Raw genomic sequence first — 22,192 nt, forward strand, 5'->3', positions numbered from 1 at the left:
GACTTGATTCAGAAGTGTACCAGGAACAGGAGCGCGGAGCAGGAAATGGAGGGGAAGAGGCAATATGAGGGTTTGTTCTTAAAGCAGCCACCACGTGCTATGAAGTGCATTGGGTCGCTTGATCTCTATCTTCCAAGGGGCCATCTAAACAACTCAAGAACATCTGCTTGGGCAGTGGTGGGTAAACTGTGGCTCTCGAGCCACATGCGGCTCTTTGGCCCCTTGAGTTTTTAGCAAAGGCCAGCTTAGGAGTACCCTAATTCATTTAATAACAATGCACCTACCTATATAGTTTAAGTTTAAAAAAATTGGCTCTCTAAAGAAATTTCCATCGTTGTACTGTTGATAGTTGGCTCTGTTGACTGATGAGTTTGCCGACCGCTGGGGAAAAGGAAGGATTTATCCGTTTGCCTCTGCCTCCATTGGAGGAAGCTCTGCCCCATTGGGAGCTGACACCCCCCCCCCCCCACACACACACACACACCTCCATGCCCTGTCCGTGTCCACAGAGGCCCAAAGGATTTTCACTTAAGTTAATACATTATAATTATTCCTCTACATTTGCCTGGGACCAGTCCTTCTTAAACCAAGAAAGCGTCCTTACCTGGTGGGATCTTAGCGGCAAGATCCAAGTCTGGGGTCCAGAGGGAAGCAAGCAAACAAAAAGGCAAGGTGAGGTCACACCAGGAAAGGTGTCACACCACGAAAGGTTTCCCTCCTTTCGCTCCAAGTGTTGATAGCTCTTAAAAAGCAAATATCTCTCCTATGAATAAAAACTGTTTTCTTCTCAAATATTTACACCTCGGGGTGATGGAGTTCATCAGCCGCTCCCCTGAGGAGCCTTGGAGATAGAGGTATTGGAAGCCTCCGTTGTAGGGCCAAGGGTGAAAAAGCCACATATGTGAATGTGTGTGTGTGTGTGTGTGTGTGTGTGTGTGTGTGTGTGATGGGGTTGTGGGGTTAGGAGAGGAGTGAAAGCTGTGGAAGTGCACGCTGCGCTGCTACAAACCCTAAAACCCCAATAAACCCCATGTGTGCCATGCAACATCCAGACAGCCCGCTGTGATTTGTGATGCAAAGTTGCTGAGAAAAGACTGAGTCAGCAGCGACCTACCACTCACTTGCCAAGACCCGCGCCCCTGCGACTGGAAGCAAGTTCTCCGCTCTGAGGCCGGACCCGCAGCGCGTCCCACGGTGAGGCCTGAAAGTAGATGCGGGCGCGAGCTCCGGAGGTTAGGGGGGCGCGGACCGCACAGACTAGGGATCAAAAGTCCGTCCGCGGAGGACCTTTAGGGCTGAGTCCGGAGGACCTTTAGGGCTGGGTCCTGAGGCCCACGTGGAGCGGTAGCCTGGAGGCAGCAGCGGCTGGAGGGGGGAAGGTGGATGGGTGGGGATTGGGGGGTCGCCAAGACTCTGAGAGTGCCCAAGGCTGCAGGGCGCGCTCTCCCGTTGCGGGGTTGGGACCGGTTTGCGGGGCGCGCGGTCCGGGTGAGCTTTGCGCGCGGCCATTTCTGCAGAATGTGCCCTCGGGGGGCTGCGAGCGCGGCGGCGGGACCTCGGGGGTCTCCGCAGACTCCCCCGCGCGCTGTCGGGTGCGGGACCCGGAGCGGGGCGGGGACGGTGCGCGCGGCCCAGGTCACCGGGCGGCCCGGGCGCCATTCATTGGGCGCCGCCGGCCGGGACCGGCGGGACAGGCGATGGCGTGCACTCCGCTGCGGGGCGCGCTTTTCGTGTGGCCGCTGGCGTGGTGCCCAGCCTACCCGGGGCGGTGCCCGCGGCTCCGCCTGGCCCCGCGTGTCCCGCGACTCCTCCCATTCCGGCAGTGAGCTTTTCCTTCCGTCTCCGTGCCCGCGGCCAGACACTTGCTGCAGCAGGACAGCCACGCCGCCAGGTCCGGCTCCGGAGGAAGAACGGTAACTTCGGTCCCGCCCGCGCTGTCCACTTTCCCGCCTTCCCGCCCGCCCGGCCGCGGCGGCGCGCCCCCCCCCCCCTCCGGCGCCCGCCCCTCCGCCGCTCCCCTCCCCGTCCGGCCCGCGCTCCGAGGCCGCTGGGTCCGCGAGAAGCCGGGTCCCCGGGGCGCTGGGCGGCCCGACCTATCGATCTGCAACTTTGGGGAGACGGCTCTCCGCGGCCCCAGCCTCGCTCGCTTTGGTTTGTTTGCTTGATCTCCTTTCCCTCCCCAGCCAGCGGGCGGGCTGGCGTCCCCCGGGAGGGATTCAGTTTGGGGAAAGGAGCGGTGGATTTAGAATAAGGTGACCAGACGTCCCGCTTTTGGCGGGACAAATTGTTCAAAATCGGGGGACGTCTGGTCACCTTAATTTAAAAGGGAAAGAGCGGTTCTCGCAGGGTTGACAGCAAGGGCTCCGGTGTCACAGGCCAGGCCGGAGGTGGAGGTTCGAGTCCCCCACTTCCCTGCTTGCCAGCCGGTGGGGGGGCCTGGGCCTCTCTGTTAAATGGGAATGACGAGGAGCCCAGGCTAAAGGCTGCAGCGAGGATGGGAGGAGCTGATTGTGGTGCATAGCAGTGCCTCGTCATCCAGGCTTAGATGACTTGAGCTATCATCATTGTTGGGGTAACCCTTGTGCTGGGCCCTTGAAGGTCCTTTGAGGAAGTGGGGGGGGGGGGGGGGGGCGGTAGGCAGGACTGCCAGGCTGCCAGGTATCTGGTAACCTTTCACCGCTGTATCCAAGTTTGCATTTATGGGGTGATTGTGTGTGAGTCATTCCCGGGCCTTCTCCAGAACTTCTGGGTTGGCTGACAGCGTGGCCCTAACTTGTTCTTTAAGGCTCTTTCCTCCCTAGGGATCCTCGTAGCCTTCCTTCGTTCCTGAAGGCGGGTGTTTCCTACATTCACGGCCCTCCTCTGCTTCCTCTGCGCTACGTGGCTGTAGGCACGTGACTTAATGACTTAATTTCCCAGTTTCTTCTGCAATACATGCAAGGCTCCAGCCTCCTGTCAGCACCCGAACCCCTCCTTCCCAAGTGCCCCAAGTGAGGGTGGAGGTCCTCAGAGCTGCTTCCCCTGGAGCAGGGGTCCTCAAACTTTTTAAAGTGGGAGCCAGATCACGGTCCCTCAGAGAGCTGGAGGGCCGGACTATATGAACTACTAATTCCTACTGTAACACCTCGGCTGCGCTCACTGCCCAAAAAACCTGGCGGGCCGGATCAGACTCCTCTGCGGGCCGCATGTGGACTGCGGGCCGTAGTTTGAAGACCCCTGCCTGGAGCCTTCTAGGAAGATTGTCTTCACTGGGCCAAGAATGGGGTGTAAGATGTATTAGGTCATTTTTTTTTTTTCTGAGGAAGGAGCTCATCCCCTCCCCCCTCCCATTAAAAAAAACTGATTTCCTGCCAGATGTTGTACCATTCGCCAACGAAGCGTGTGCGGGAAATCATCCCTGGAGGGTTGTAGCTTTATTTCCATAAAAGCTGCTTGACATTTGGATGTCATTTTAAAATGCCAGTGAAGACGGATAGTCTTGAGTACCGCAGGCCGTGGTGATACTAGGGAGTGTTTATTGAGCGTTTAGAAGGCGCTGCACTGTGCTTAGCATCTCACGTGCATTGTTTCTATCAGCCGGCAGCCGCCCGTGACTGAGGCATTATTGTTGGCCCACTCTACAGATGAGAAAACTGAGTACTTGGCTCAAGGTCCTATGGCTCATAGGTGGAGGAGCTGACTCAGCCCCTGATCTTCTGTTTACCATGACTGGGCTCTCTCCATGGCCCTCCTGGGTCCCCTTTAGTTCTGCTGTGTGTCTTCTAACCACGGTTTATTTGGGACACTGAAGAATTTAAAAATTTTAAGTGCATTTCTATTATAGCATTGATAAAGAAACTAGAGGCCCAGTGCACGAAATTTGGGCACAGGTAGGGTCCCTAGGCCTGGCCGGCAATCAGGGCCCATCAGGGCCTTCCTTCATTCCACACCGACCCCTCGTGGTCAGGGCATGTCACAGTGAGCGGTCAAACTCCTGGCCTCCTGGTCAAACTCCCAAGGGGACAATTTGCATATTGGGCTTTTATATATATAGATTTGTATTGCATGGCTACCATGTACCTGGCTTTTTTCTGTGACTAAAACCAAAGAAAGGATCATTAAGATAAGCTCTCATTCTGCAAATAGCTTAAGTCACAATGGATAATAGTAGCAATTAACCTAGAGAGCCTGGTGCTATTAATGCTTTGTGTATATTGTACATGGATTCATTGAAGAGAAGATAGATGTATTTAACAGTTGAGTATGCAGTATCCCATGATGGCCGCTCTTTGAGCCTGAGCCCCGAGAAGGGGACACGTCCAGACAAGGAAGGCCAGGTGTGCCCTCAGCAGAGACCGGAGAGCTGAGATAGGCCTGGATTTTCATGGTGGGCTGTGGGGACACATGGAAATAAGGGGTGAACACCAGGACTTGGCTTCACTGAAATGATGTGACTGGGGCCAGGCACCCCCCTCGGGCACTGCCCTTGCCTTGATTTCACTCAGAAATCAAGCCCAGCGTCACAGGCCTCAGAAAGTCACTGAATGTTCAGCCTTTCAGACTTAAGAGGGCCAAGTCCACCACGGCTTGCGGTAGACATCCGTTCCAGCAGGTTGTTAGAAGGGATGTGCGCCCAGTGTTTGGAGGGAAATCTTTGGGGAAATCCCACTGCCGAGCTGTGGAAATGGGCCTGAACGCCACGTGACCGCTCTGTAGCTAAGCCCAAAGCCCCCTCTGGGGAGGAAGAGTATGAGCCACACTTGGATGACACACGTCGGATGTTTCTTGAGTGCGCAGTTCCCTCTGCCAGCTCACCCCTCTCTTCTTACCCATCTCAGATTTCTGGTCAGACATTCCTTCCTCCTAAAAAGTTCTCCAATTCCTAGAAGCTTAGTCAGTCCCTCTGGTACGCTCACACACCCAACAGCAGCCCCACGTTTACGGGAATGGTGCCTTTTTCCCAACAAGACAGGACCAGGTCTGTGCTCCAAAGCGCACCTCCGTGTCCTAGCACCCACCCTAACACGTACACAGTTATGGGTGAGTCTTCTCAGCCGTCCCAGCATATTAAATGTTTGCCTTTCTTAGGAACCATTTTGGTAAGCGTTCTTTTTTTTTTTTTTTTCTTTTCTTTTTTTTTTAAATATTGTGGTCACATCATTTTATCATCATACAGCCTAGATCCAGCCTCTTAAGATTAGTGATATCAAAAGGCTCAAGGCTATTGATATAACCTGTTGAAGTTAGTCTCTTTTTCTGATGGATCTTATATAACTTGAACTTGCTCATTTTGAAAATACTTCAGGGCTTTGCTAAGTACCAATCCACATAGAAAGGTAATGAAGTCTGTATAAAGGAGATGAAATAAAAACTATTGGGCACTTCTGCGTGCCCGGATTTACCTTTATCTCTGAAGTGAGAGGGTTTTATCTCTTGATTTCGAGAAACATTTTGAAAAAATCTAACTGCTTCCGAACTGGAAACCCATTGGTGGCTGTGGTGAGGGGCCATAGTGAAGTGCTGAGAAGAAACAGGATGGTCGTCTGACTTCTTACGGTCTTTGTATAGATCTGGGTGGAGCTCCCCCTCCTTCTCAGATCTCTCCTCACCGTCCAGCTCAGCCCTAAGGGAAGCTGGATGTGACATGATACTGCCCCTTGGAGCTCCAGGCCGCTAGGTGTGGACTGAAAGGTCCCGGGTTCGATTCTGGTCAAGAGCATGTACCTTGGTTGCGGGCACATCCCAGTAGGCGATGTGCAAGAAGCAGCTGATCGATGACTCTCTCTCATTGGTGTTTCTAACTCTCCATCCCTCTCTCTTCCTCTCTGTAAAAAAATCAATAAAATATATTTAAAATAAATAAATAAAATAAATAAAAACATCAGACCAGCCGAAACCGGTTTGGCTCAGTGGATAGAGCGTCAGCCTGTGGACTGAAGAGTCCCGGGTTCGATTTCAGTCAAGGGCATGTACCTTGGTTGAAGGCACATCCCCAGTAGTGGGTGTGCAGGAGGCAGCTGATCGATGTTTCTAACTCTCTATCTCTCTCTCTTCCTCAATGTAAAAAAAAAAATCAATAAAATATATATTTTTAAAAAATAAATAAGTGAAAACATCACACTGGATACCAATTTGCTGTTTCGTTTTTCTCCTCCCAGATGGCAGACGATCAAAACTCTATCGATCAGAACTCTGTTGGGGAGCAGGGAGCTGGGGAGTCAGCGAGCGAAGATGCAACTGATGCTAAGCCAGACCGGTCCTCCATTGTCTCCTCCATCCTGCGGTAAGTCTCCTTCCCGGCTGGGTTCATGAGGGGCCTGCGCCACTTCTGTGCTTTTCCCACCCGCCCACCCATGGGGAGGGGGATATCAGGGAAGGGAGTTTACCCTGTATAGGGGAGGCGTGCACAGGGTCCTGCTGGCTCTGTGTGACTAGGTTCCCCCGTGTACTCCTCCTGTGTTTCTGGGACAAGCCCAGGTGTGGGGGAAAGCAAGCCATGGGGTCTCCTGCCCAGCGGCTGTGTGTCAGGGTGGCAGCCGCCCAGAGTGAGGGGCTGTCCTTGCCACAGGTGACTTGCAGCCACCGTCATTGGGAGTAGAGCCTGGGCTCACCCCCACCCTGTGCCTTGAGAGGTGCTCCATTGAAGGGGGACCATCCTGCCTACTGAGTCCCACTTTTTCCCTTACTGAGTTTACCTTTGAATTCTAAATCTCACATTTAATATTAATAATAGTCACTTTGTTTATTGAACTCTTGTACGCCAGCTCAGTGCTGCCTGTAGTCCTTATAACCCTAGGAAACGGTTGTATTGCTATCACCATTTAATAGGTAGGGAAACTGAGGTGCTAAGAGGTCTAATAGCTTGCCTTTCTGAAGACAGTTAAACATGGTAGAGCTGAGCCCTGACGGGTTTGGCTCAGTGGATAGAGCGTTGGACTGCGGACTAAGGGGTCTCAGATTCGATTCCAGTCAAGGGTATGTACCTTGGTTGAGGGTACATCCCCGGTGGGTGTTATGGGGTCGAACCCTGGGTTCAAAATAAGACCACGGGAGGCTGATGATTGATTATAAAAGCAGGCAAGGATTTATTGAAAAACTGGCCAGGACAGCAGTAAGAGCACCACACACAGGTGGACTCCACAGGACCGCACTGTTCCAGGGGTAGGAGGTCCTTTTTAATGGTTCAAACAACAGGAATTTTCCTTTGTTCTAAAGGCTGGGAACATTGGAATGTGGCCTTATCTTGCAGAACTCAGAGGTTAATCTCTAAAGATTATCTATAGTTTCTATCTCTGAACGTTATCTACAGTTTCTATCTCTGAACGTTATCTACAGTTTCTATCTCTGAAGCTACTGAGTTCGTGGGAATCTATCTCCTGTGGTCCTGGTTCCAGGCAAGGGAAAATTGCCTTAGCCTCCAGGTCTCTACCTGGAGGCTGAGGTAAATATCCTGTGTTTAATCAGGTGCAAGAGCCAGGCTAGAGGGGTTAAAATTCAAACAGCAGTTGTGCAGGAGGCAGCTGATCGATGTTTCTCTCTCATCGGTGTTTCTAACTATCCCTCTCCCTTCCTCTCTGTAAAAAAAAAATCAATAAAATATATAAATATTTTTTTTTAAATGGTAGAGCTGAGATTAGAACCCAGGTGATGTCAGCTTCCCCCACCTACTTAATGGTTCTGCTGTGCTTCCCATGTAGAAGTAGGGGCTGCAGAGACGTGGAGGAGCCTCAGACCTCATCTTAACCCTGGGTCTCAGAGGTTCAAGTGAGCGGGGCTTCCTGAAAGAGAAGGGAACGGTCAGTGAGTCGGAAGCATCAGATTTCTTGATAGCTCGCTCCTAAGCCAAGCCCCACCTGGGAGGGACAGCCAGGGGGGTTATAGTTGAGGTTAGGGGAGCTCTCAGGCAGCACTTAGGATGGGAAGAGCTGGTGATGGGGGTCAGCCTGGTTCCCTGAAACATGCTGGAGTGAGCCTCGGGTCATATCATCCCAAACAAAACTCAGAATAGTGGGAAGACCCAGCATCCTGGACCTGAATTCCATTGGCATTTATTGGCTGCCATTTAGCATCAAAAATACCCACTGAAATGGCCAGAAAATGAAGTTCCGGCTCCTGAACACACTATTAAATGGAAATTATGTTGAAATTGCAATAGGATTGGGTTGGCCTTAAAAGTTAGCTTATGAATTAGTGGATAAATAATACTTATCACTAGAAAGAAAGATATTTAGTATCATCTCTTTCCTATTTTTTATTTTATTTTTAGAGCTAGAAGCTCTGAGGAGCCATGAATAAATACATGGGGTGGGCGGGAGTTTTGTTTTGTGACTAGTGTCACTACTTCTTTGAATGCCTCCCAAGTTCTGTGTCAAAAAATAACTCATTTAGGTCCGTCTTCAGTTGTTTTGAAAATTGAGAATTGGGAATTTCCTGACTTTCATATAATTGTTATTCAGCCCTTAGAGCACATGTGTCAAACACAAGGCCCGCGGGCCAAATCCAGCCCACCAGGCCTTGCAATGTGGCCCGCACCGGGCTGTCATCACTGCACTCCGCTGTCAGTTTATGACATTGTCAGTTTATGACTGTTCAGTAAACCATTCGGCCCGCGATTTAGGCTGGATTTTAGATTTTGGCCCCTTCTCTGATTGAGTTCGACACCCCTACCTTAGAGACAATTATAGTTTCAGTTTCTGGGACATACCCCAAAGAGGCTTTATCAAAACTTCTCTAATAGCCGTTCATCATATCTGTTCCTCTTTTCCTTAGAAGCAACTTGTCTAGTTCAAATACTCAACAGAGATACATTAATTTAAAAAGCATTAATGAACATTTGTTACCGTAGTATCCTTGTTTTTTCTTCTTGGAAAATGCTTTTAGACCATATGCTGTTAAAAAAAAAATAATAATAATCGTTTTGTTAAGACCTTGTTGCTACAAATGTAGTTGATTCATTTATGGGAAGTGTCCCCTGTGTAATTGAGTTGACAAAGCCAGTTCTCTTTATCAAACTGGTCAACCACCCAAGACTTGCTTTCCATCAGTTTATTTTCTATTACTAAATGTGTTATTTGATATATCCCTGTGATAGCCATCTTGTTCCTGAATTCTAATTCTTGGATGGATGGATGGATGATGGATGGATGAATGAACTCTAATTCTTGGATGGATGGATGGATGGATGGATGATGGATGGATGAATGAACTCTAATTCTTGGATGGATGTTGGGAAGGGAGGAGAGAGGGAAGGGCACGAAGCCCAGTGCTGTGTTTACCTCCTTGAATAGGTGTTTGCGTTGCTCTCATGGGACGTAAGCTCAACAGTGATGCTGTCCTTGGGAATAATCAGGGTGCTCGCTGCAGCTGATGGCAGGCCCCTTCTCCCTCCCATCCCACCCCCAGCTCCTTTCTCAGAATTACTGTCTTGTAAGGTAGTTTAGGGAGCGTAACACCCTGATACCCACCTGTAATTGAGGACAGACTGCCCACCCACCCTGCCCTGCAGACTAAGGATTCTGGGAACTGGGAAAAAGCCTCCTTTCTCCCCAGAGCCTGGAGGGCACTCTCTGGCCCTGTGTAGCTACCTACTCTAAGCCCTCTGTCCCATCCTGGCTTTTTTGTGTCATTGCCACTAGATGGCACAATAGCATCATTTTATTTTCATTCCATTCCATTGGAATAAATTCCATTCCATTGAATAAAATCCAACCTGTTCCTTATGTTCATTTAAAAACAAACGTTTATTAAAATTGTTTTCTAATTTTCTGATGATTGAAGAACACTTGGAAAACACATAGAACCACAAAGGAAAAACCTCCAAATATTAATTTAAAATTAGAAGTGTTGGGCTTTTAAGAAGTGATCAAGAAGAAATACCTTATGGCCCTAGCCAGTTTTGCTCAGTGGACAAGAGCATCAGCCTTCCTACTGAGAGGTACCGGTCAAGGGCACATGCCTGGATTTTGGGCTCCATCCCCAGTAGGGGGCGTGCAAGAGGCAGCCAATCAGTGATTCTCTCTGCTCCTTTTCCAGGGGGAAGAGGAAAACGTGGAGGGGTGCGTTTAGCGGAAGGAATTCTCCTCCCGCCCCCCCCCCCCCCCCAGCCTGTATTAAACTGGCTTGGTTTCCCAGTGTATTTATGCAAACGGGGCTTTAGAGAAAAATTCCCTGAGCCGGTTTCCTCTCTCGGTCGGGGACCTGAGCACTGAAATGATCCGGAGGTCTGTCCTGGGTCGCAGGTGTTGTAAGCTTCACGCTTTGCACCTGCTGTGACCCTGAACCAGGAAACGGAGAGAAGCTTTGCTGAGCGGTTTGCTTAGTAAGTGTTTGGTTTCGGTGTGCTCACATTTTTTTCGCCTTTGCACTTGGAGAGGTGAGATGGGAAACTGTAGCCACTCCTGGGATCACTGACTCCATTCAAGACCCTTGAACATGTATGTGCCTCGTTGAAAATGGACGGCTCTGGTACCCACTCCCGTCTTTTGTTATTGTACTACTACCTTGAGTGCCTTTAATGAGCCACAAACTCACTTCCTGTTTTTGTTCATTTACTGTACTTATCCTGTCCATTTCACATGTTTTGCAATCTTCCTGCGTGGGTTGTTTGGACACTTTTGGTAGATTCGGCCATTCCGTGGGTTGCCTGCCTCTGTGCTCATCACTTTGCATGGCTGTGTAGGGTTTTCGCCTACCAATTCTCGGTCCCTGGCCTAGGCGTTCATTCCCCTACTGTTTCCAGCTTTTTTGCTCTAAAAAATAGAGCTACTGACTGCCTCTTAGAGGGATGTGGGTCTTTTTCCCTGTGGACCTCACGCGCATGGCAAGTCTCTTTGTCCCTGGGGAGCTGTCGCCGGGTGAGGAGAATGCCGCAGGGCGGACAGGGTGGAGCTGGGCGTTTCTGCTGGTCAGCAGAGAAGGGGGCGGCCAGGGTGACTTTCCCAGCCCCAGCGGGAATGGGCTTATGGAAAACTCCAGCGGCAGCTCCCTGCTGATTCAGCCGCAGGCCTCCTCCGGGCCGGCCGGCTACACCAGCCTTCTGTCTCCTGCCAGGCTCCCAGCATGTTCAGTTTTTATTATTACAGAGAAGAGGAAAACGTGCTGCCTGTCGTCGCATGGCGAGGGAGGCCGAGTGGGGCGCTTTCGGATGGAGACCCGAGGTATCGCCTTGCCTCTTTCCTCTCCTCTCCTCTCCTCTCCTCTCCTCTCCTCTCCTCTCCTCTCCTCTCCTCTCCTCTCCACTCGGCCTTGCTCTGGGCCTGGGAATGTCGGGACTGTAGGGATTGCCCTCCGTTGAAACGTGGCAACCATGAATGAATCATCCCAAAAGCATTTAGACAAAGCAGCTCCGAGAACCAGAGCTCTGGTTCCCAATGAAGCGGCCCAGAGGAGAAACGTGTGCCCGGGGGTGTGTTTACTCTCGCGCTGATGAATGCCTGCGCCCAGACAGGGCTCCTGGGGATTCTGTTCATGGGCTCTGCAGGCTCCCAGCTCGTCCCTTCCAAATATAGAAAGCTATAATTCACGTTTCCAGCAGGCTGGGGCATCTGTAAGAGGATAGATAGAACCTGTACTTAGCCACTCCTGCCATGGGGAAAATTACATTCTCGCCCGGAGCGGATTACAAAAGTTCAGCAGGCACTTTTCTGAGATTTTTTTTCCCCCCTGCTTCTTTGCAAAGTAAGCCGGCGGTTTTAATCCTGCTGGTGCTTTCTGGTAGGCGCTGCCGTAGACTCCTCCCGGAGGTCTTTTTATATTCGATAACCGCCAGGTGTGGGTTGTCATTTTTGGCCTCTTGACTTCATTGAAATGACATGAGTTGGCCTTGCACCGTGAAATTGGAGGCTCTGCAAACTGGCTCTGTACCTAAGAAGTTCGGATAATTCCAGGTCCTGGTCTCGGACCTGGGCGTTATCTGTGTTCCCGGCAGAGATCTGAGCTTCCTTGAACATGTCTGGGACACAGAGATAACGGTCCTGGCCCGGGCCGGTGAGGAAACACAACACCCGGAGACAGTGAGGATGCTGGGAAGCAGCGCTGGGAACCAACCTGCTTCCTTCGCGGCTACCCATTTGTGCACACTCACGGGCATTTACAAAGTCATTCTCCCAGGCCCTCCTCGTGGTCACAGTCTTGTTTATCTGGCCCTACGCACAGTGATATTCCGGCCAGATCTGCTCTAAAACCTGTAGCCAATTGTGGAACACAGGAGCGTTTAAGAGGATTTACAACTTTTAATTCACTGGTCTGGGTTATCATGAGCCTTACACCTAATAGCAGGTTCCAAAACAAGGACCCTGGCTGGGTATATGTCTTCTCAACATAATCAATAATCTTGGCCGAAGTCTTCACAATGTTTTTTTGTTTTGTTTTGTTTTTTTAAAGTTCCAGGTAAAGGGTAGGTCTCTCAGCAGAGAATGAGCAAGAAGGAGGGAGAAGGGGAAGAGAGAGAATGTGACCTAAGAATACCCTGGCCAGCTTCTGTTTGTTGAGTCTCCTTTTGTCTCTGGTCTGGATTTTGCAGCATGAACGGGAGAAGGGTCACGAACGCACTTTGTCACGCATACAGCATCCCCCCAGTGTTAGTGGTCCTGGATCCTGGGGGTTCGGGGAGCTGCCTGAAGTGGCTCCGCCATGTGTGCTGTGTGTCAGGTTTGGGAGAAAGGCCGGTTTCCATAGATCCGGTCTTAAACGGAACTCCGCGCACCCACCTGTTGGGGACGGTGTTCTCACATGTTGCAGCCTCCTTCCTCTGCCGGAACGGCCTTCTATGAAAGTGGGACAAGAGCAGCCACTTTTAGAAAATCTTATCTCGGGGGGGATGATTGCCAGCCGAAGAAGTGTCTAATCTGGATCTTTGAAAGCTTCTTACTGCCCTTGGCGTTCCCTCCCCGGCCCCACCCCTGCGAGAAGCGGCCCCGCAGATCTGTGGACCATGCTGTCTTCCTGCCCTTGGCTGGTTAATGAGCGCCATCTCTTTGGAGCCCTCGCGGCCCTGACTCCTGTCCCGCGGGCGTTGTTTATCGGGTGATCTGCTTGGCTCTGGCAGCTGATTTCCAGACAGACGGTAACTTGATGAGCTGCTGGCATGGGCATCACCCATCTTTCCTCCCCGGACTGGGCTGATGGTGAGCTACAGCTCCACCAAGCCTGTGCCGGGGACGAGCTTTGGTTGTATTGGACGTTTGAGAGGCTAGGCTAGGGAGATGGGTAAAACCACAGCGGGGAAACAGAAAAATGGGGCCCTTTCCACAATTAGCATAAAAATCCAGTAATCTTCAAAATAGGTCAGATCTCGAAATCTATTTGCTGCAAATGGTTTTTAGCTATTAATAATAATTTTATTATTGAATAATGAAGGTATTCACATATACTGACAGGCAGACAGTCAAAATTCTTTTTCCCATTCCTTCCTGCTATCCTGCTCTTGGCCCCCCAAATGATATATAGTAACGTTAGTGCTGATAACATCTATTTATTTTCTCCTCATTTTTCCCCAAAAGGTAGGTAGCATCTTGTTCTGCCCTTTTGTTTTATTTTACGCTTCACACTACTTACTGGAAATCATCTCACATCAGAACAGAGAGTTTCCTCATTCTTTTTCCCATCAAACTCTGTGGTTTTGATGGAAGGACCCTGCCCTTTCCCGGTCGAAACAGGAAGTGGAGACTGAACTGCATCTTGGTCATTTATGGGAGTGGGGGGCTGGCTGAATCATATAGGCCTGCCAGCCAGGCCTTTTGTTGAGGGATGCTATTAAAACTCAAAATTGGAAATGAGAGAGGCAAGGGGGGAAGAGGAAGAAAACTTGTCAATGAAGAAGCATTTCCAAGAAATTAGATGTCACACACAAAAGAAATACTTCAGCAAAAAATTGTCCTGTGTTCCTGCAGAATCAGCCACCCTCAAATCCAAAAAGAGTAAGCAGATATTCAATTCATTTTAAAAAATGAAAGTTCAAGTGAGGGAAACTTTCCTTACCTCCTTTTTGAGATATTTATCAGGAATCACATTTCATGCTCAATTGTAAGGCACTTTTCATAACCATGGAAGTGTTTTCTTTAAAGTGTATATATCTTTATTCCCTGTTGTGTCCCTTTAAAAATAAAAAACAAAATACATTTGATTTTCCAAATTCTATTCTGATAGAAACTGAATCTTTTTTTTTTTTTTTTTTTTTTTTAATGTGACATATTCAAGCCTGTTTCTCTTTAAAAGATGCTCACTGGTTTTGTTTGCTCATTGAGGATGGGCTAATGGCAGCTCAAAAGAAATCGCATCTTGTTTTGTGACTTGGATATTGTGCAGTTGGTTTTAAAATAATCCATGCTGCCAAAGATAAAAATAGAAGTTTATCTCTGAAAGGGCTTGAGCGCATAGAGTGTGCTCTCCAACCTGCCAGACTCAGTGCGACTGTGATTAGGGTCTTTGGCCTTAAGTGACCTGAAGACCTGTCAGGAGTCAATGAGAAAAGGCAGCCGAGAGGTTAACCAGGTCCCTGCCCACAGTAAAAGCACTGACAGATGTTGGTTGTTGTTACAGGGACCTACACACCCGTTACAGGGTGTGATTGTACGCCTTCCGCCTACCTCAGAGATGTCAATTGAAGACCAGAGATCGTGGTGCCCATGAAGGGCTGTGCACAGAAGTGTTTTAAAATATAGATATGTTTTTATTGATTTCAACAAGGAAGGAAGAGGGAAAGAGAAACATCCATGATGAGTGAGAATCATTGATCGGTTACCTCCTTCCCGTCCCCAACTGGAGATCAAGCCTGAAACTTGGGCATGTGCCATGACTGGAAATCGAACCATGATTTCCTGGTTCATGGATCAGTGCTCAACCACTGGCCCATACTGGCCAGGCTGTTGACACATATTTTAATGTGCACGGATGCTGTCAGTAGGGGTAATTGACCAGGCAACAATGACCTGCCCTACCCCTTCCCAATGGCATGTCCTTGAAGTGTACAGAAACTCGATTTGCTGTTACTTAACTCCTGAGAGTTTTTTTTTGGAGGCCTGGGAGCGGAGAAGGCTGCATGGGAGTCCCCGCTCCTGCTGAGCTCCCTGTCTAATCTTGTGACAGCCATAGAAGGCTCCATCTTTGGGGAGAGGAAACTGATGCGCTGTGAAGGGCAGAGACGCACTGGCCCAGGTTGCACAGGTGCAGGGATGCAGACTTCTCTCTGACTCCAGGTCCAGTGCTCTTTTGGTTCTGCCTCTGGGGGCAGACGTGTGAAGAGGACCTGGCATCCCTTGTAAACAGTCAACAAACAAAGGGAGGGAGAAGTGAGAACAGATTCAGAAGACTTATCTTTTAAAAATAAAACTAGAAGCCTCATGAGTGAAATTCATGCACAGGTAGGGTCCGTAGGCCTGGCTGGCAATCAGGACCAGTCAGGGCTTTCTGGCTGCCAGCCAGGGCCTCCTGGTGGTCAGCACATGCCATAGCAAGCGATCAAACTCCCAGTTTCCCAGTTGGGGACACTTTGCATATTAGCCTTTTATATATATAGATGATCTGGAAGAAATTAGGCCTTATAAAAGTGGAGGCTATAATCATGGTGAAGTTGAATGATAGCAATAAGGAAACTGAAGGTTCGACATAGAGAGCTAACCTGTAATCTGGACCGAGGTTGGAGAGGGCAAGGGGAAAGGCCAGGTCCTTTCCGAGATCCTGAGAAACCCCAACAGATAAGGTTTAATGACAACTCAGAGCCCAAGACCCTTGGACCTACAGTTGATGGGTAATAAGCTTCGTGTTCTCTTTCACTTTCCCTCTTCCAGTTTTTGATAAGAGCTTGGGTGGAACGGGGGATGAATAATTCCAGGGCATCGGGCTCTAGAATGCTGACGTGGAAGCCTGATGATCCCACTTTGCTGATCACTGGCTGGGTGATCTTGGACAACGCCTGCCTCTCTGTGGCATTTCTGAAAAATGGGGGAATAAGACTCCATTCACTCATGTATGTATGTAACACATTTTTTAAACCTAAATGTCCTGACTAGAACCTCTCGTACAGTATTTAATAGAAGGGGCAAGAGTGGGCCTGTGCGGCTTGTTCCTGATTTTAGGGGGAAGTGTGCAGTAAGTGTGATGCTGTGGAGTTTTCACAGATGCCCTTCTCAAGCCGAGTTCCATCGTCATCCTAGTTTATTTCACATTGCTATCATAACAGGGTGTTGGATTTTTCCAAATGCCTTTTCTGTATCGAGTTGGCCAAATGGTCTTTGGCCTTTCTTAACATGATGGATTACATTCATTGTTTTTCAGAGATTTAAACCAATCCTGTATTCCTGGGGTCAATCACACCTGGTCAGGATGCATAATCCCATTTATAGATTGCTGGACCTGACTTGCTGATATTTTGTTAAGGATTTTTTGCATCTGTATTCATAAGGGATATTGGCCTGTAGTTTATAACGAATATTTATCGAGCCACGTATATGCTAGGCATTGTTCTAGGTGTTAGGGATTCAGCAGTTTTTCAGGACAGATTTAAAATGATCTCTTCTTTTGTGGGACTTACATTCGACTGGATAACATGCATGGAGGCTTTCCACTCACATTTGACTTTTTTTTTTTTTTTTTTTCTTTCTGGCCCCTCAGTGATACCCCTGTTCTGGCCTCAGGGCTTACATGCTAGGCTTTTGGTAAATTGGACTTAGGTGTTTGAAGATTGAAAGAGGGCGACTGTCTTTTTTAAATTGCTGTTCCTTTTTCCCTGGTATAATGTCAATGTTCATTGAATTAAGGGGCACATAGAAAGGGCCACTCACTAATGCATTTGCACCAACTGACACAACCGTGTAACCAGCACCCACATCAAGAACAGACTATGACGTGCAGCTGAGAAAGTCCTTATGTCCCTCTTCTGGTCCCTAACTATCCCACCATCAAGAAAAGGACCTCCCAGCTTCTGATACCAGGTGTTCATTTTCTGAACTGGATGAAAGACGGAGTCCTCCTATAGGCACTTTTTAAATCTTGGTTCTTTCCCTCAGGATCGTACTTGTGAGGTTCGTTCGTGTGGCTTCATGTTGTCATGGCTTTGTTCACTGTCTTTGTTACCTAGTGCTGCCTCCTACGAATATTGAGCAGTTTATCCTTCCTGCTGTGATTGGACTTTTGGGTTCTTTCTACGCCTGCCATGGTCCGTCTTTTGCTACACAACGTTTGCCCACCTTGGGGCACATGCCGAGAAGTGGAATTGCTCTGTCATAGGATTTATTTAAGTTCGTTTTCAGAGACTTCTGCCACTTGGCCGCACGAAGTGGGCTTTCCCCAACCATGTGTGACAATTTCAGGTGCTGTGCACGGTCACCTGCAGGTGCAGCCCTCCTGGTATTGCATTGTGATTTTTTTTTTCCCCTCTGGCAACTAATGCAATTAAGATGCGCGTTCCTTTTAAATGTGATGATTCATTAAACAGAGCCATCTGTCTGCCCCAGGTCTTTCCGTCACAGATTCTGCAGCCTCCTTGGCCGCCCCTTTCATGCAGATGGTAAAAGCAAGGGCCATTCATGCCCAGGCTTCTCCCACAGCCCCTGTCTGGCTTTGTTTCCACAGTAAGAAGAAGAACTCCATCAAGTCCACCCAGAACCAAGAGCCTACATATCGGTATAACATGAACTTTGAGAAGATGGGCAAATGCATCATAATAAACAACAAGAACTTCCACGAATCGACAGGTAGGGGCTGTGGGCAGGGGCTCGCCTGTCCTGTTCCCTTCCAGTGTCTCCAGTTGGGTTCAGACTGGTAGCACTCATTCAGCAGAGAATGCTGTGCCCAGCGATGAGGGCACACGGCCCCTTTGTAACGGTATTTGCACGTCTAGGAGGAAGCGTGCCGCTCCAGCACAGCCAAGGGTTCGGCGAGCCTGAGGGAGGGCGGTGAAGGATGGAGAAAAAGACAGACAAAGAGAATAATCCGGGTCTAGGTGGATCTTCTGTGCCTGGCTGAGGCCACAGAACAGATCCAGACAGCAAAGCTGATGCTTTATTTATAGTCAGGGGTAAACAAAGTAATTTATAACGTTCTTGTAAGTTTCATTTGTTTTGGTAGCACTTGCTGTCCCTCCCACAACCCATTAGCTACCCAGGAGAGATCTGGGGAGCAGTCACAAGATCAAGCTTAATTATGCTTAGAGGGCTGAGCCCTCCAAGCTGGGACTTGTTTGGGACTTTGCCAGCAGATCAGTCCGAGGCTTAACCCTATAACCGCTCCCTACAGGAAGGGATGTGGGGAAATCGGGAACTTGTAGTCCAAGGGCCCACCATGTAGGTGCATGAGCTGAGACTCAAGAGGGGCTGTTGGCCTTGACACCTCTCAGCTGCACGTGGCGCCTGGCCGGGTGATGGCGGCACACAGTGCTCAGCCGAGGATTGCTCACCGTGAACTGGTGTTTGACTCCCACAGGGATGTCCGTCCGGAGCGGCACAGACAAAGATGCCGAGTCCCTTTTCAAGACCTTCCGAAACCTGGGTTTCGACGTGGTGGTGTGTAACAACTACACTTGTGCCCAGATGCACAAGGTGCTGAAAGAAGGTGCATGCCTACCCCCTCCTCCCTCTATCCTTTTCCTGCGCCCGAGAGAGGAGCAGGGCCCCAACTGGTCTCAGGGATGCTTCGCAGGACACAGGGATGGAGGCCTGTGTGGGAGGCCTTTCCTGCCTCCGGACCGCTCCCTACTTGCCTCTGGGTGGGTGGGCCTCTCTCTGGAAACTTCGCTTTCTCCGTAAAAAGATGAAGCCAGCTTATATGACAGCAGGAGAAATAAGATCTGTCTCGACAGAAAGTCTCAACTTCAAAAGGCTAATTCCTAGGGAAGTAACAAATGGCTGCCATTCCGCTCACCACACAGTTTACGAGTGAACTTTTCCCCGGTGGAAGAGACAGAAGAATAATCCCATGTACCTCACAGTGATGTTCTCCCCTCCCCCAGCCTTTGACAGCCACCATTCTGCTTTCTGTCTCTGAGAATGTGACTCCTTAGGGACCTCGTAAGTGGAAGCATCAAGTGTTTGTTCGTTAGTGACTGGCTTGTTTCACTTATTTTCTTTAACAAATACTTGCGCGACACTGGCTTGCAAATGCTGACTCGTGTAATGGGTACTAGTCTATCCATTTTATAGGCAAGGAAACCAAGACACAGAATGGCGAAGAAATGTGCCCTGTGTCACAAACCTAACAGCGGGGCCACCCCCCTACAGCACCCCAAGATGCTACCTCCCAGCAGCTGCCTAAACCCTCCCACCTGCGGGGCTCACTTCCTCACGAGACAGCTCCATTCTGGTTTCGGATTGAGAATTCTAGAATTCTCTAACTTCTCCACTGGTCCTCCTCCTCTCTAGCGGGGTGTTTCTCCCCCTGCATGGCTCTCTGGCAGGCTGGCAGGGCTGGGAGGGGGAGGCACCACCTCTGAGGTCCCACAAGGCTTGTGCTTTTCCTGCTCACTGTTCAAACCCCTTGTTTGCAGCCTCTGAGGAGGACCACGGAAATGCAGCCTGCTTCGCCTGCGTCTTGTTGAGCCACGGAGAAGAAAACTCGATTTACGGAACGGACGACAAGATGGACATCAAGGACTTGACCTGCCTTTTTCGGGGGGATAGATGCAGAACCCTTTTAGAGAAACCCAAACTCTTCTTCATCCAGGTAATCCCTTTTCAAAGCCAGCGCCACGGAGAGGGGGAACAGGTTACAGCCTGATTGGACCGTATCATCTCTGCAAATCTATGTGCTTTTTTGATTGGGGGATGCAAATGTGGGTTTTGCTTTTCTACCTTTCAGTGCTGGGCTTCTGTGTTTGCTTCAGCTCACAGATCATGGGGGCTTCTTTCAGACATTGCCACCCTGTTACTCGCTTTGCTGACGACCTCAGTTCAGCATTCGTTTAGTCATTCACCCGATGATCACTGAGCTCCCTCGTACATGCCGAGCACAGCTCCAGGCACTGGGACACGGCAGGGGGCAGCACGCGTGTGTCTGTCCTTGACTCCATGGAGTGTTCTCTGCTTTGCCACCTAGGCGTGCCGGGGCACAGAGCTCGATGACGGGATCCAGCCCGACTCGGGGCCCATCAGCGACACCGATGCCAGCCCCCGACAGAAGATCCCCGTGGAGGCCGACTTCCTCTTCGCCTATTCCACGGTGTCAGGTACCAAGCCCCTTATCTGCTCCCTGGGCCGTGCCATTCCACCGTCAGAGTGCAGGCGTGGGGCTGTATGCGTTTCCCATTGCCCTGGGGATAAACCACCACAAACACCGTGGCTGAGCACACACACAGATGGGTGATCTGAACAGTTCTGAAGGTCAGAATTCCAAAAAGGCTTGGCAGGGCTGCATCCCTTTCCGACGAAGGCTGTAGGGGTTAAAAATCCATGTCCTTGCTTTGTCCCCCACAATTAAAACCTCCTGCATTCTTTGGCTTGTGGCCCCTTTCCTCCCAGCGGACTCCTGTCCCCAGGGCAGCTGGCTCTCCTAGCTCTGCCCCTCAGGTAATTGCTCATTCAGCCGTCTCTCAGTTGGAGATTTCTTCAGCAGAAGCCAGCCTCTAGTTCCCCCTCAGCAGCAGGAACATATCTCAAAAATCCTCTGGGGTCCCCCTAGGGTTGGAAAGTAGCCCGCACCCCAAAGAATGGTGAGGTGTTCCAGTTACGGAGCAATTCTCCAGCCTCTCCTTAGGCAGGCTCCGTGTCACACACTCACTCAGGAATCTCACAGGCATCCCCTGCAGGCCCGCCAAGTCGTGTGTTGAGCATCTCCACGCGGCCCTCTCAATCTTTAGACGTCTGCCCTTTGAGCACCCCAGCACCATTCTCTTTAGGGACTCGAGCGCGCGCAGAGTAGAGTGACCCTGTTTCAGAAAGGTATGTGGGGGGGCCCCCGACACCGAGAGCTCACTGTCGGGTGAGCAAGGCCGGCCAGGGCAGCTGACCTGCTCTTCTTCCTGTTTCCTGTCCTGTGGAAGGCTATTACTCCTGGAGGAGCCCGGGATGCGGCTCCTGGTTTGTGCAGGCCCTCAGCGCCACCCTGGACGAGCACGGGAAAAGCCTGGACCTCTTGAAGATCCTCACCAGGGTGAACTACAAGGTGGCCATGGACTTCGAGTCTTGGACCTCCGACCCGAATTTCCACGAGAAGAAGCAGATCCCGTGTGTGGTCTCCATGCTCACCAAGGACCTCTACTTCTCTAAGTAGCCTTGCCCACGCGCGTGCCATGTAACTGGGAAGCAATGAATCCTTTATTGATGAATCATCTCGTTCTTTTTTTTATTTTTTAATGATCTTGAGATTTCCATAAATTCTAAAGGATTTTTAATTCAGGAAGATTTCTCACAATGTTATCTACGCGATGACTTTGTCGTTTCCTCTTTAGATTCTGAGGTTGTTGTGTGTTTTTTTCCTGTGTTTTTTTGCTTTGTACTTTTCCTCTGGTTGTCCATGTAGCACATACAACAACAATTACCTCTGCTGATGACTCTTGGCTGTGTCCACTGTGGTTGGAGGTGCCGTGGATGGCCAGTTAGAATCATGTCGGTACCTGTTAAAGAGAGAGTCCTGGTGCTTGACAAAACACAGCCAAAGGGGTGGTCTCCCTGATACTGCAGAAGCGGGAGATCGAGTGTGCTTTGAGTGATCTTTTTTTAAAAAAAACAAACAAACCATTGTTATTCTCAGGTAGACATTCCCAGCTAACTTTCAAGGGAAAATAATTTAAAGATTCTATTGCATATCAGTCGGGATCCAGTCAGGAAAACAAACCTTTCTAGGTGTTCCAACAGAAGGAATTTAATAGGGGAAATTAATAGATGTCCAAAGAGGAGCCCAATAAGAAAGAGGAAGCTGTTACCACCTAGAGCTGTCAGGCAGTGTGGTTCCGAGTCCAGAAGCTGGGGTCTCCCCAGGAGCTGGAGGGCTAGCACCCCCAAGGAGAGGAGTCATGGAACATGGAGCCATGGCAGGGACAAGCATGGCAGGGATAATTGAAACTTTTTAGATGATTCCATGCCAAGATGATGGGTTTTTTTGTTTTTTTTTTTTTTAGCTTTTGACAATAATAATGGGTTTTTAATAATAATGGGTTTAATGTTCACATTTATTGATTAAAATGTGATGGGTGAATGTCTAACCTGCTCAGTTTCTATTTCTTTGGATGTGCCTTATGGTCGTGGGAAAATGCCAAAACAGGAAAAGAATTGACCCTACTCACTCA

General features: G+C 49.6%; 1 protein-coding gene across 2 annotated transcripts; it reads left to right on the plus strand.

Annotated features, from left to right (window-relative positions):
* Positions 1-1,678: 1,678 nt before the first annotated feature.
* CASP7 (caspase 7) lies at positions 1,679-21,637 on the plus strand. Of its 2 annotated transcripts, none has more exons than XM_084903733.1 (7): positions 1,679-1,913; positions 6,138-6,262; positions 17,548-17,669; positions 18,397-18,525; positions 19,457-19,632; positions 20,005-20,134; positions 20,948-21,637. In XM_084903733.1, exons 2-7 carry the CDS (start codon positions 6,138-6,140, stop codon positions 21,175-21,177), a joined length of 912 nt encoding a protein of 303 aa, XP_084759859.1. In that variant the 5' UTR covers positions 1,679-1,913; the 3' UTR covers positions 21,178-21,637. The 2 variants fall into 2 exon arrangements, with proteins under 2 accessions (XP_084759859.1, XP_084759860.1); XM_084903734.1 differs by lacking the exon at positions 1,679-1,913 and adding an exon at positions 2,033-2,151.
* The last annotated feature ends 555 nt before the right edge of the window (positions 21,638-22,192 follow it).

Source organism: Pipistrellus hanaki (assembly GCF_964339955.1).
Source record: "Pipistrellus hanaki genome assembly, chromosome: 14".
In the NCBI taxonomy this organism is placed as follows: domain Eukaryota; kingdom Metazoa; phylum Chordata; class Mammalia; order Chiroptera; family Vespertilionidae; genus Pipistrellus; species Pipistrellus hanaki.